At 40.2% G+C, this 12664-nt stretch overlaps 1 protein-coding gene across 1 annotated transcript; it reads right to left on the bottom strand.

Annotated features, from left to right (window-relative positions):
- Positions 1-10835, bottom strand: LOC146321657 (metalloreductase STEAP4-like). Its single transcript, XM_084726915.1, has 10 exons — positions 10272-10835; positions 9371-9478; positions 9207-9277; positions 8994-9081; positions 7817-8095; positions 6471-6565; positions 6251-6361; positions 4974-5016; positions 4681-4845; positions 1-427 (listed from the first exon to the last, which is right to left on the bottom strand). The coding sequence occupies exons 1-10, from the start codon at positions 10494-10496 to the stop codon at positions 170-172; spliced, it is 1443 nt and encodes a 480-aa protein (XP_084583041.1). The 5' UTR covers positions 10497-10835; the 3' UTR covers positions 1-169.
- Positions 10836-12664: the final 1829 nt, after the last annotated feature.

Raw genomic sequence — 12664 nt, 5'->3', positions numbered from 1 at the left:
AAAGACTTTGCTGACAATGGAGAGCAGAACAAAAGGTCTAATTGTATAATCTTGGATCTATGACCAGAACAATGAGCTGGAGTTACCTGGGATGGCAAGTCACTGTGGGGTCTTTTTGTCTGTGTTTTCTGTGCATACCATTGTTTTTGTGTCTGTAATTGTAACAGTCCTATGTAAGCAGTGATTTCTTGCTGTCATCCTCTGGATCAGTCCTCTCCCACCCCCGTCGAATGCGGGTGATGCTGCGGTCTACGCAGGGCAGGAGGAGCAGCAGTTTCAGCACCAGCACTACTGAAGGCAGCACCAGAGAGAGCATGTACGCTGGGGGAGTGTACCATTTGTAGTACGAGGGTCGAAGGAAATTTGACCAGCCATACAGGTAGGTGTGAAATGTGCAGAAGAACAATGTCAGGTACCCCAGCTTTGACTGGAAGAGAGAAAAAGACACACCTTTACACTCAAGAGCACATTCACTAGGGTTGTGTACCAAACTTTTAAGGGCTCCAACCAAATCACGGTGGTATCACCGAGTACCACTTTATGTTAAATCAATTTTTACCTGGGTGCACATCTGTGTGAGAGAGTAATATAGAGTATCGATAAAAAGAAAAAGAGAGAGCAATGTTATGTTAAGTCACAGTGAGTCAGGGCAACAGCAATCTGAAAGTGGTCTCAAGTCAGATTAAACTTTTCTTAACTTCAATCAATGCAATATTTGTAATGTGAAATGCGAACCTGACCTGGGCAACAGGTCTGACCAAACACAAAATACAGTATATTTAAAAGCTAAAGAATGCACAGTTTTCATAGCCTGGAAGCCAAGTCCCCCGCAGCAGCTGAAGCTAATGCTAGCACACCTGCAGTCAACTTTACTCTCCTTGAACAACAAAACAGTGAGGCCTTGACAGCTTAATAGACATCTTCAGGTAAACACCTTGTTGCTGGAGAACACTGGGCTGTTTTGGCTGTCTTTGTTGACAGTGGCTTTGCATTTTTTCTACTGTTAGCAAACACTCAGCCATCGACTGCATCTGAAATTCCTTAAAAACATGCCATGTAGTATGCTACAACAATGTCTAAAACCTTGGTATGAAATCAATATTCCTTAATTGCATACTATTATGGGAAAATGCTGTATGCAAGCACTGCAGCAATAATAACAACAACAACAAAATCCAGCAAGATTTAAGATTTTGTTAAGTGCCCTGATAGACTGACAGGCTGCAGGTTGTAGGGACAGCTTTAGGACAGGAGAGGGAGGTAGTGGGGGATTTTTGTTTGCTGTGTAAAATGCTCTCAATAATTAACAAAATGTTTGAAATAAATAAGAAAATTGAAATTGAGAAGTCTGGACTTATTTTTTTAACTACTGAAATTACATTGTTTTTATTACAGCTGAAATAGCTGAAAAAAATACCACTGTATAGGTTACTGAATTCCAGGTACAGGTTTAGGTACCGTAACAGTTCAACTGTGAACAACATTCACTGATTCACTTAGTTAGCCTTGCAGCGATAAACACAGAGTTAATGTGTGATGAATTCAGGCAGACTGCAGACGGACAACACCTTATGGACTGCACAGGAAAAATTACAATATTCTGTAACATCATATTTTTTAGAAAGTCCACAATAAAATGCACTAGATAGCCACCAAAGCTACTTGGTAAGGTTTAGGAAAACATCATAGTTTGCATTCAAATAAGTACATTAATTCAGGAAGTTATCTTACATAACATCAACTTGTAAATTCTGTCACTGAGAACAGCAATATTTTAACTTTAAATGACGAGGTGATCTATGGTCACTATTTACAGTACTCTTGGCAGACCTCACCTAATTTTACAGACCTGCTCTCAATAACCGGTTTGCCGTCTACCGTTTACCCAGATCCTTGTGAATGCAGCATAATCACTGTGTAATAGGTTCAGTGAGCTGGAATGTGACCTTTACAGAGACAAGCTTTTGACCTGCTCATGTTCTCACACACATCTACTTTGTGTGTACAGATGCAGCCTACACAGAGATAATTCAGCTCATGTAGCTCGGGAACATGCATACACATACACATGTACAAATTTACATGCATGTAGATCCATGCTATACACATGAACACAGCCTAAAGACTGTGGATAATATATGCCCCCCAAATTACATTTGATGAATAACTTAACATTTAAAGCACTGCTCTAATTTGGGCTGGAGTAAAGGGGAGGGGTGCAGAATGAGAAAATGAGCATGACATGACCCAGTTACATTTATGAATGAGTTTGTTCCCTGTGGTGATTTGAGATTTCAGTTTCAATTGGTCAAAGTGGGGAAAAAAGGTAAACATTTGTGCCTGCCCAAGTAAAAACAATCACAGCAGAAGATTTACTAAGGGGAGCACAGAAAACATCACGAACACACTTTCAACTGATTACTTCCAAAAAGGAAGTTGGAAACGGCTATCTGGCCCACGCAGCTATTTTCCATGTGGGCCAAAGCACAGAATCATCCTCATCAGTCATAGCTTGAATCTTGGACATGATGTGGAGATCATGGCAAATAGTTTTTCTGCCAGTATCCACAATCCTTAAAGGTCCAGTAGGTTCGGTAAAATTCCACACTGACTGAACTCCAGCAGCCTGGAGCATAAACAGGTGCAATACAGTGGTGGCAGTGCACAGAAAATCTCATAACGCACTTTAAAATACCTCCAGCGGGCACATTGTAAGTGGATACCAACTGAGCCTCTTTAATATTGTGAGCATGTATCTCTGTGTTAACTGAATCATCAATCTGGGTGTCATTTGCAGCTTTTCAAGGCCACAGTCTAGAGGTGAGATAATCAGTTGTCCCAAATTAAATTTCCCAATGAGCTTGTTTGTATTCATTTTATTAGATGCTGGCTCATTAAAAAATATAACAGAAATGGCTCTAAAATGACCAGCAATGTGCTTGTCTGCCACTCAGTTTCCTTTTTTTGTGGGATAAGAGTGCCAAATCTGTTGGCTACAAAATGTGTGAAGCCTTGCTACCTATCATTTTGTTAATGTGAGTACAACATCTAAGTAGAGAGCAAACACATATGTACCTTTTTAATAGGACAAGGTTTCAAAATTATAATTAATATTCAGTTGAAACCTAATAACTGGACAATCTGTTATTTAATAATTCCTGTAAAAACACACACAAGCGCAAACACCAACATGTGCATAAGGGGAAAGCTGCTGAACAGATTGCTTTGGAGACTGCAGGACCAGCACCACTGGAAACTGTTAGAAAACATTCCAGTCTCACTCCCCCAGTTGTGGCTGCCAGTAAACACCAAACAGGAAGCAGGATTTCAGCCAAATTTTCATAGGTTGCAAAGAATCCTGCACAGCTAAAAAAGACTTCTATATCCTGTATCCTGTGTGTAACTGTGACTGGGGACACCGACACTCAAACGCTCAACACATCCAGGGGCTGCATCACAGAAACTTCCTAACTTGCAGATGATAAGACACTTTTTGGTAACCATGGTAATTATTGTATTACACGAGAACTTCCTAAATTCTTAAGACTCCCTAACTTTAGGATAACGGTTAAGCTGACCTAACATTCACTCTTCCACCTGTAGTAGTAACCTGGCAAACTTGAAGTTAGTAGCTAAAGCCGGTGTTTGCTAATATTATCTAACTGTAGTGTCTACTAACAGTAGCTCATGGGAGTGTTTGCTAATAGTAGCTAATAGTAGCATTCGCTAACTGTAGAGCTAGAATAGTGTTAGCGAATGGCACTGAATAATCCAAGCCAAGGGTCGTCTAGACTTGGAATTGAAACAGGGATTTCTGGCAACACGCGCAGCTGCAGGATCATTCAGCTAAAGGACCAGGCCCGCTAGTGAACGGTCATGTAGCTGTTTTAATAATGGTAGGTAATGGTAGTATTAACTAACAGTAGTATTTGCTAACTTGCTTAATTTGTATGGCTGCTCTTTTATTCCTTTTACAAAATGGATGTCAGATAGGGTTGCCACCTGTCTTGCATAATACTGATTGTCCTGTATTGGAAAATAAATCAATACAGGATGTAGTTTGACCCTTATTTTCATGCACGCCACTATGTTTTCACATACTTGGAATGACATGAGAAAGGAAATCAAAACAGTTTCATGAGACATAATGGCAGTATTAAATCAGAATGAATGACAGTTATCTGTCACTCACTTGTTCTTTTTTTTTTTTCGCTCCAATGTCAACAAATACCTTTAGCTCAAGTACACCTGTGAAAAGAGAGAAGCTGTTCAAATACAGATCTAAAAGGCAGACAGACCACGAGCAGATCAGACAGTGGGAGTGAGCACAAAGCAAACTGTGCAGTTTGCCATACAGTATTTTCTGTCGCCTATGGTAGACTGTCTCAAGTGGAGCAACTAGGTCTAGTGTTGGTTCCTACGTAACAGACAAAAAAGTTTATAAGCAGTGTGGGATTGAGTATTTAGGATTTCCTAATCTGAGATAAGGTAGGATGACGCAAGACAGAAAAGGAGTTCTAAACTTTGTTCAGATTTGATCTGTAATACCAAATTGGGAAAAATCCTATCTTAAGACTGTTCCTATCTTAAGAATTATGATAGCAAGTTTCAGTAATACAGCCCCTGATACCCACATACAGTATCATATGACTCAGACACACATACATGTCAGTATTTTACCTGTATGAAGCTGAACTCTCTCCAGTTGAGAGCATTGCTGACGGAGGGGAGAGAGGTTATTCCCAACACGAGATACAGACCAAATCCCAGAATCCCCATGGAGTAGTAAGAGTCGGCACGCCAGGCTACAGTGGTGTCAAACTCTGAAGTTTTGTTTTCTCTAATCTTAAAATGACAGTAAACAAGACAGTAAGATTTTTATTAAGGTTTCAAAAAATCATCTGAATTCATGGTTGCATATGAATAATTGAGATTTTTGTGTAAACACAAAGCTTATTTTCGAGCTGTCTTACCATTGCAACGGTATTTGCAGCAATCTTGAATCTCACATAATATCTGGGGATGAAAATGACAAAACTGTTTAGAGAAAATCATAAAGAAAATAGAGATGAGCCTTCTAAATAACTAAAATAGCAGTTACCACAACACTTTATAACTCCCAGTGTTTGGTAATTTAGCTGCACTTTCTTCAGTCATCTTCTTTAGTGTCCTTCAACTCAAGGATCTTGTATGCACTTAAGGTTTAAATTGTCTTTCTGTGTTCTACAAATCTCTACAATTAATGTGTCACACAGCTTTTTCCTTCTCCCATCTTTTCCCACTATGCCTTTTTATTTATTATTTCTTTTGTTTTTTTCACACAACAAACACAAACTACAATCCATTCATTTTACATCTCAGTTTTAAGTACTTCTAAAAGGCTAAGTACCTCTTCTCTGCACGCAGGACAAGTTAGCCTTCAGGGATTTCTAACCAAACTGCGATCAAAAACTGAAAATAATAATAATTTAAAAGAATAAATAAGAAATACAGCCAGAAGCATGTACTCAGTAGCACACAGATCTCTGCCCGACAACCCAAAAAGAATATTTGGATGTAAGCTCTTGTAATCACCAACATTTTGATTAGTAACTGTAATGTAAACTCCAGTCTCTTGGGTGTAAGTCCTGTGTTTCACCCATCCATTCACTACAAACTATTCCTGCTGAGGACTTTGTTGCTCTTTATACTTTGTCGCTCTCTATACTGCCACATATTACACCCTTCGACACTATGCTATCAAAAACCATGAACATCCTGTTATCATGTGATTGTTGTTCCGTGGCCATGCTCAGGTCGTGGGGTGAAGGAGCAGAGTTATCTCCATGGCAACAGCTTACATCACTGAGGAAGACTGTGAGATGTCACTTTGGCTAAGACTTTGTTTCGTCAAAGTATTGTTTCCACGGTCGAGAATTCACATTCAGTCAATTCCTGCCCTTCAACCCAATTTATATCAATGACGGTAGACTTAATTTTCAAAAATACTTCCTAGCATTACACAGTTCATTGGCAGCACAAACCACAGTGTCCGAACTGAACATGAAGTTGAAACAACACCTCTTTAAAACTGTTAAAACACAAACTAAATATTGAAATATTCATGAAGGTGGGGTTTATTTTGGAGCTGTTTACACTTCATTAGTTGTAGATATATGCTGCTTATAAACTCCCAACTGAGTGTAGTTACAGTTTTGATTACTTCTTTTCAGATAGATGGAAGAGGAGGATGTGTGCACTTGTTACATACCTTATGGGAATGATGAGAGTGTAGAGCACATGTAGAGAAGCAAAGCCAAGTGCAACCAGTCCCAGCTGTTTCCTGCACAGCATCCAGCGGTCCAACCAGTCAGGGAAACGCCTGACACAAACATATTTTGACTTGGATGATACGATATTTAAAATATATATGGGAAATTTCTACACCATGCAGGCACTAAATGTCAGCTCATCCTGTTTTGATTACTGACTTGTATTTGGTCCCTCTGTAGAGCTGAAGGAAGGCAGCTATGATACCAGGCAGGTAACACAGAGTCAACATGATGAGAGACACAATGGGAAACACCTGAAGAATGAGGAATAAACACAGAAATAGTTACTGTGAGGATAACATGCACCAGATTCAAGTTAAGGATTTCTATATACCACGCCTGGATAATAACAATGATAAGTTACACAACCATTCAAAAGTTTGGGTTTGCCCGCTACAAAAGCTCGATTCGGTACAGTCAGATGAGCCTGATGAAAACATCAGATTTTCACACAGTCGGAGAAAATAAAAGTGTACAAGAAGGATCTCTTCTGACAAGAGCAGAGTCAGTGATTGTTAGAACAGTGGAAGGACAAACCAAGACATTTTTGGTGAGTTTTCATTTTGTTTCTGTGAAGTATGAATGAAGCTGACAATGATGATGTTTTTCAAAGAGAGCCTGATTAAGCTTGATGAGAGCAATAAGTCAGATGTTTCTGATGAAATCAAACTTATCTTACTCTGTAAAAAAAAAAAAAGCCTGTAGCTGCAGTGATCTTTTCCATAATAAGGAAACAAACAAGCAAGCACATTACTCTGTGTACAGTGTGTACAACTAAAAAAGCTGAAACTTGTTTACCAGCAACTCTTTTCACCTTTTCTTTTCAGTTAATTAACCACCAGCCCATGAGATCACAATGATTTTTTTAAATAAGTGCACCAGACAATAAAATATATTTGATACCTCTTATTTATAGTTCCTTACTGAAATGATATCCCTGTGCATTTTGTAAGTTTATCCTGTAACTGTAATGCACACTGACTGACTGACAAAGGAAAGAAAACGACTGCTCAACTGGACTGAGGGGTCTCCACTAAAGATTTGAAAAGCTGACCATCAGGAGACAGGCCGGGTATCAAGTGCACAGTAACGCCTCCAATAAGCTGGAATTAACAGTTGGCTGCTATTAAAATTTAAAAATAGAAATAGAAAGTTAGTCTAGCACTACTGGAACTGGATCACAGAACATCAGCTGAACATACTGTGGACTGAGAAATCACAGTTAAAACCAATTTAACCTAACTAATGAGACGGCAGAGCCCAATTACAAGCATTGTTATGGTTCAATAATGATCTGGGGGCATGTATGCTTTCTTGGACTGGAAAACAAATTCAAAATGAAGAGATATTCAGAGAAAATGGGTAAAACTGTATTCTCCCATGTCATGCAACACTGTGGGTACATTCGCTGAATGGAAGTTTCAGTTATTTAATTATTCTTTTGGGGCCCAGATGATTTGTAAATAATAAATTTGGTGTGTAAAAAGACAAATAACAGTCTTTACCTTGTTGGCCATGGACACCATGATTCTGAAGGAGATGTCTTTCCCCTGTGTAACATAAGTGTAGACGACATCTCTAATGACCACATAAACGAAGAAGCTGGCGGTGAGGCCGACGGCCAGGCGCAGTGGCAGCCTCCACTCTGGGAACAGCTGCAGGGGCAAGTCTTCCAGCTCTCTGGATGCAGTCAGGGACCCCCTGTCCACAACAGTGAAGCCAAGTTTGGTCATCACCTCTGCTACTGCCTGCTTTGCATCGGCACTGTTTCCACACAGGTACACCTGGAGCATGAAAACATCTTTAAGTCTTTAAAGCATTTGAAATCCCCCACATGTTGAGTACATATCTTCATTATTTTATATTTATGCAGGTATATTTATGGAATTGCACGCACAGTGATGAAAGGATGATTTTGACTCCAGAGGACTGAACATTAAAGTACCTGGAGATGCTGTGGCTGCCTGTATTAAATACTAAATTTATGTGAAGAAAGCAGGTAAAAACTAACTACAACGCTAAGTCAACACCTATGTGATGTTGCTGATTGTGCTCCAAATACGCCAACACCCCCCAATACATAAACATTCACCAAACACACACCCAAACTCACACACACAAACACACACACACACTCTCCTGTGTGGTTTTTACTGTCCTCTGGGATTGCACAACCAGATCAAAACGAAACAGAAAAACCCACATATGCTGCAGCTTTGCAGTACAGAGCGAGAGAGCAAAGCATGTGATGGGAGGCTTAGATCTAAGAGAGACTGTGGAGTTAATTGATTCAAGGATACATCAGAGATGGCATTCACAGCAAAGACATAAGGCTGACTCCTTAGATTTGGCTTCCTTTACGTGGATTTGGTTTGATCAAAACTTCAAATGAGTTAATAATATAATTTGGAGCAGAATGCTTTCCTTTCTCAAAAATCTTTTAACTTGTTGGTCAACACCCCACTAGGTGCACACATCAGAGAATTGTATGCTTGTAGTTATGCAGACAAATTTGACAAGCAGTCCAGAAAAGTTTAATTTGAAAATGTCAACATGAGAAAAAAAAAGATGCATTCCTACATTACAAAGGAGGAAAGCCCAATTTGTTACTTTTTAAATTTTAGCAAGTTTCAAATACACTTTGCCAACAAAAAGATTATCATAAACACACACATTCAGTACCTGTCTACTGGCATCTGAGGGTCCGTTCTGCAGGGCCCAGGCAGACAAGGTGTTCAAAGCTTTCACCACATGAGCTCCAGGGATCAGCCTGGACAACAAACAACAGACTCTGTTTTGCTTCATGTTATGCCAGTTGTTGGTGACTTAAACCACATGGTCCATGAGATCTCCCAATATTTTAGTTAATTGCATTACTGCCAAATTCTCACTTACCTCTGCAGATACTCAGCATTGGACTCTGGATATAGATTCTTCTTGAGGTTGTTGCTGACGTCTACCAGCACCTTCCAATCAATGAAATCAGTGGAGTGGATGAAAAGTTAGAAATTAAACAACGGCTGTGTTACACAAAGGCATCTGACTGTGCAACATGGTACCTTCCCCTTGAGTTGAGGTGCAAGAGCTTCCAGGAATTCATAATTTTCTCTGTGAACACAAAGAAAGACCAGACCGGCTTCCTGGGCCGATGCCGCATGGCTCATCACCTGCGCAACACACACAAACACGGCACTTTTTGTCATGTATGGCCATTAAATGTGCCAACACACTCACTTATAACTAACTGGCTCAGCGTGCGCAGTTATAGTTCTCTAGTTAAAGGGATAATTTGGATTGAAGTGGGATTGTAGGAGGTACATAACAATATTCAGTGTATTATTATATAGTAGATGCCAACTGGCTCGCCCCCAGTTTGGAGAAGCAGAGAAGGGCCCCAGCATTAGAGCTAAGCAATGAATTGCGGTGGACAGGGTCAGCAACGAAAGGTACTTAAGCCACTTAAAAAAGGTCCACGGTTACAATTACAGTTACAGTTACAGCTACAATACCTTTCACTGCTGACCCTGTCCACAGACATTCATTGCTTAGCTTCCATGCTGGTACTCCACTCTGCTTCTCCAAACTGGGGTCATGCCGACTGCAACCCTGCATTAAATAATACAAAACTATCCCTTTAAGCACATATTGCCTGAAAGATTAAACAAAAAGCTGAATGAAGCACACAAACCAAACACAGCAACATGCGCACAGACATTATCAGTGACCTTGTCTGGCTCAGTCAACATTCAAAGCCTGATAAGAACTGTTTCTTTTCCCTCAGCACTAACTTTGCACTTGACTTTTATCAACACACTTATCTGAGCTGGTTCAGGACCATCATGCAACAGACGCTCTGAAGTATCAAGGTGTCAATCACAACAGCGACAGCCATAAAAAAGAAATGCTGGGGAAAAGAGCTGAAGTCCAGAGTTTGAGAAGACATCATGCAATGTGTTGTACCTGAGCTCCCTCAGGCAAGGGGCCACAGCTGTGAGGTCTGCGGCTGCCGTACACCACCCTGTAGCCAGACTGGAGCAGACGCTGGCCAAGAGACCGCCCAAAGTCCCCCGTCCCAAAGATACACAGCAGCTCCTTCTCAGGGGCAGCTGCTGTGCCCAGAGGACACAGCGACACGCTCTCTGGCTTCACCTCCTTTGACATGCTGCTCAGTCTGTCAGCCGACATGGCTTCAGTCTGACACAAACAGTGAAGATATCTCCTGTGAACAAAACACTCCACCAGGGTTTCTGTCAAAGCTAGACAGCTTTACCAAAATATGACTGACTAATGTGTCCGGATTCAAGGCAGATGTAATATAATAATAGTCTTCAAAGTTGCAGCTCCTCTGGAAAATGTGTCAGCAACTGAACTGTCTGCCCCTCAAGCCCAAGCTTCTGTCCTAGTTGCTAATTTGCTCTCCAGACTGACAGATTTTTCAGTCTTGAGTCAGTTTTTGTAGTGGCCCATCCCCTCCCATGGTTCAGTCCATCCAAACTGGGAAACTCCGTGGCAAAAGGTGGGAGGCACGGGTGTGAGTGAGCAGCTATGTTTTCTTTGTGCAAACTCTGGTTGTGTCTATGTCTGGGTGTGTTCGAGTTTGGCTGGAAATACCGGGGCAAGATTTCAAATATGGACTTCTTCTGGGAAACAAGATTATGTAACACTGGAAAACAATATTTAATTCATTGCAGGCTGCCAAAAATACACAGGTTTTTCTGGTTTTACCAAATCACTGCTACAACTGAACATATTATGAAACAGAGGAAGAGAGGAAGAGACAGCCCCAGTTAATTTGATGACATAAAGGAAATGCACATCAAAAAAAACAAAAAAACACACTGACTGGCACAGTGTGACACAGAATTTGTAATCGTACCTTTTTTAATGTCAGCTGCTCATTATAGCAGGTTTAGGCATTTACACAAAATGAGACCATAAGACAGTGAAAACAAAACTAAAGTTTAAACCAGTGTCCTAGATTAAGTGCAGGGTAAAGGTTTGACAGTTCAGACAGAGAGCGGGGATTAGTTGACAATTTACTCACTACAACTGTGATTCAATTGCATTAAAAAGATCTGATACTTAAACCCTGGAAATCCACATACCCTCCTACCCACAAAGAAATGTGTTGGAGAGAGAAGATGGAGAAAACAATAGCCATTGAAAAGAACAAATTAACTCAATTTGAAATCATTATATTAGTATAAATAGTATTACAAGCATTGAGTGCATTTAAAATAACATGGCCTTGGACATGATTTGAAGTTTTGTTTTGCGTGGTTTAATTCTCCCTGGAGCAAGTTGCCTTTGATTTTTAATGAATTTTAATTTCCACTTTCTCCTGCAATTTCATTGCAAAAAACACCTAAAAACGTTGCAACATGAATCAAAATTTTTTAGAAAAGCAGCCGTGAAATCAAGAAATCATGCCACAAAAATCAAAGAAAAGTCTGCGAAACCCTGGAGGGACTGAATGATGCCACCAAGGACTGTTGAGTGGAGTCATCACAATCTAAAAGATTGTTTAATTGTTGAGGATTTGAGTTGAGGAGAGACAAAAGATGGGGGCACTTGATAAAGGGTATTGATATTTGTTTGTTATTCATGATGTATCTGTATTTACATTTAACCTATTTTGTTTAAATTGATTAGATATGATGCTGCAGATGTTAAGCCTGTGTGTTTATGTGGCGCACATGTGTTGTTTGTCTTAAGTCTTATTTTGTTTTGTTGTTAAGATTCTGGTCTTTGTTTTATTGATGTATAAAGTTTATATTCTACACTCTGTCTGAAATGTTAAACAACTGAGAAGCAGGCTCTTTGCAAACACACTATCTGGACCAAGTTTGGGGTCATGGTACACAAACACAATGTGCTGGAATGCTCCCAACCCCCTCTTCTCTTCCCCTGCATAATCTCCATTATATGACCATAACATTCACATCCCCTACCAAGTATATAATTAGTGTGACATGTGTGCGAAACAAATAACACACATTTCTATTAGCAGCAGGTCATTTGCCGTGCACTTAGAGTGAAAGAACCCAATCCTTATAATCAGTCACTGATACGGTGGTCAGAAAAACGGACTCGCTGATTCATGCAAGCAGGCAAACCCACCAATTACAGTCTAATCTGCACTCTTGTGTTGTCCCTATGAGTAATTAATGTTCTTAGCCTCCTAACTGAAGTTGGCCTCTGAGTGCAGCCCCTCTTATTTTCCCAGAGGTCCAGAATAGCTCCACTGTTCGGGGTTGAGGTGAACCACAGGCCCAGTGACCTGTCCCACACTATAATTACTCCCTCTGCTCTGCTGCTTCACTAACTGGCCACTATGTGTTTGTGTGATGGTG

Source organism: Lutjanus erythropterus, chromosome 9 (genome assembly GCF_056507025.1).
Source record: "Lutjanus erythropterus isolate fLutEry1 chromosome 9, fLutEry1.hap2, whole genome shotgun sequence".
NCBI lineage: Eukaryota > Metazoa > Chordata > Actinopteri > Lutjaniformes > Lutjanidae > Lutjanus > Lutjanus erythropterus.
This window is presented reverse-complemented; position numbering and strand designations above follow the sequence as displayed.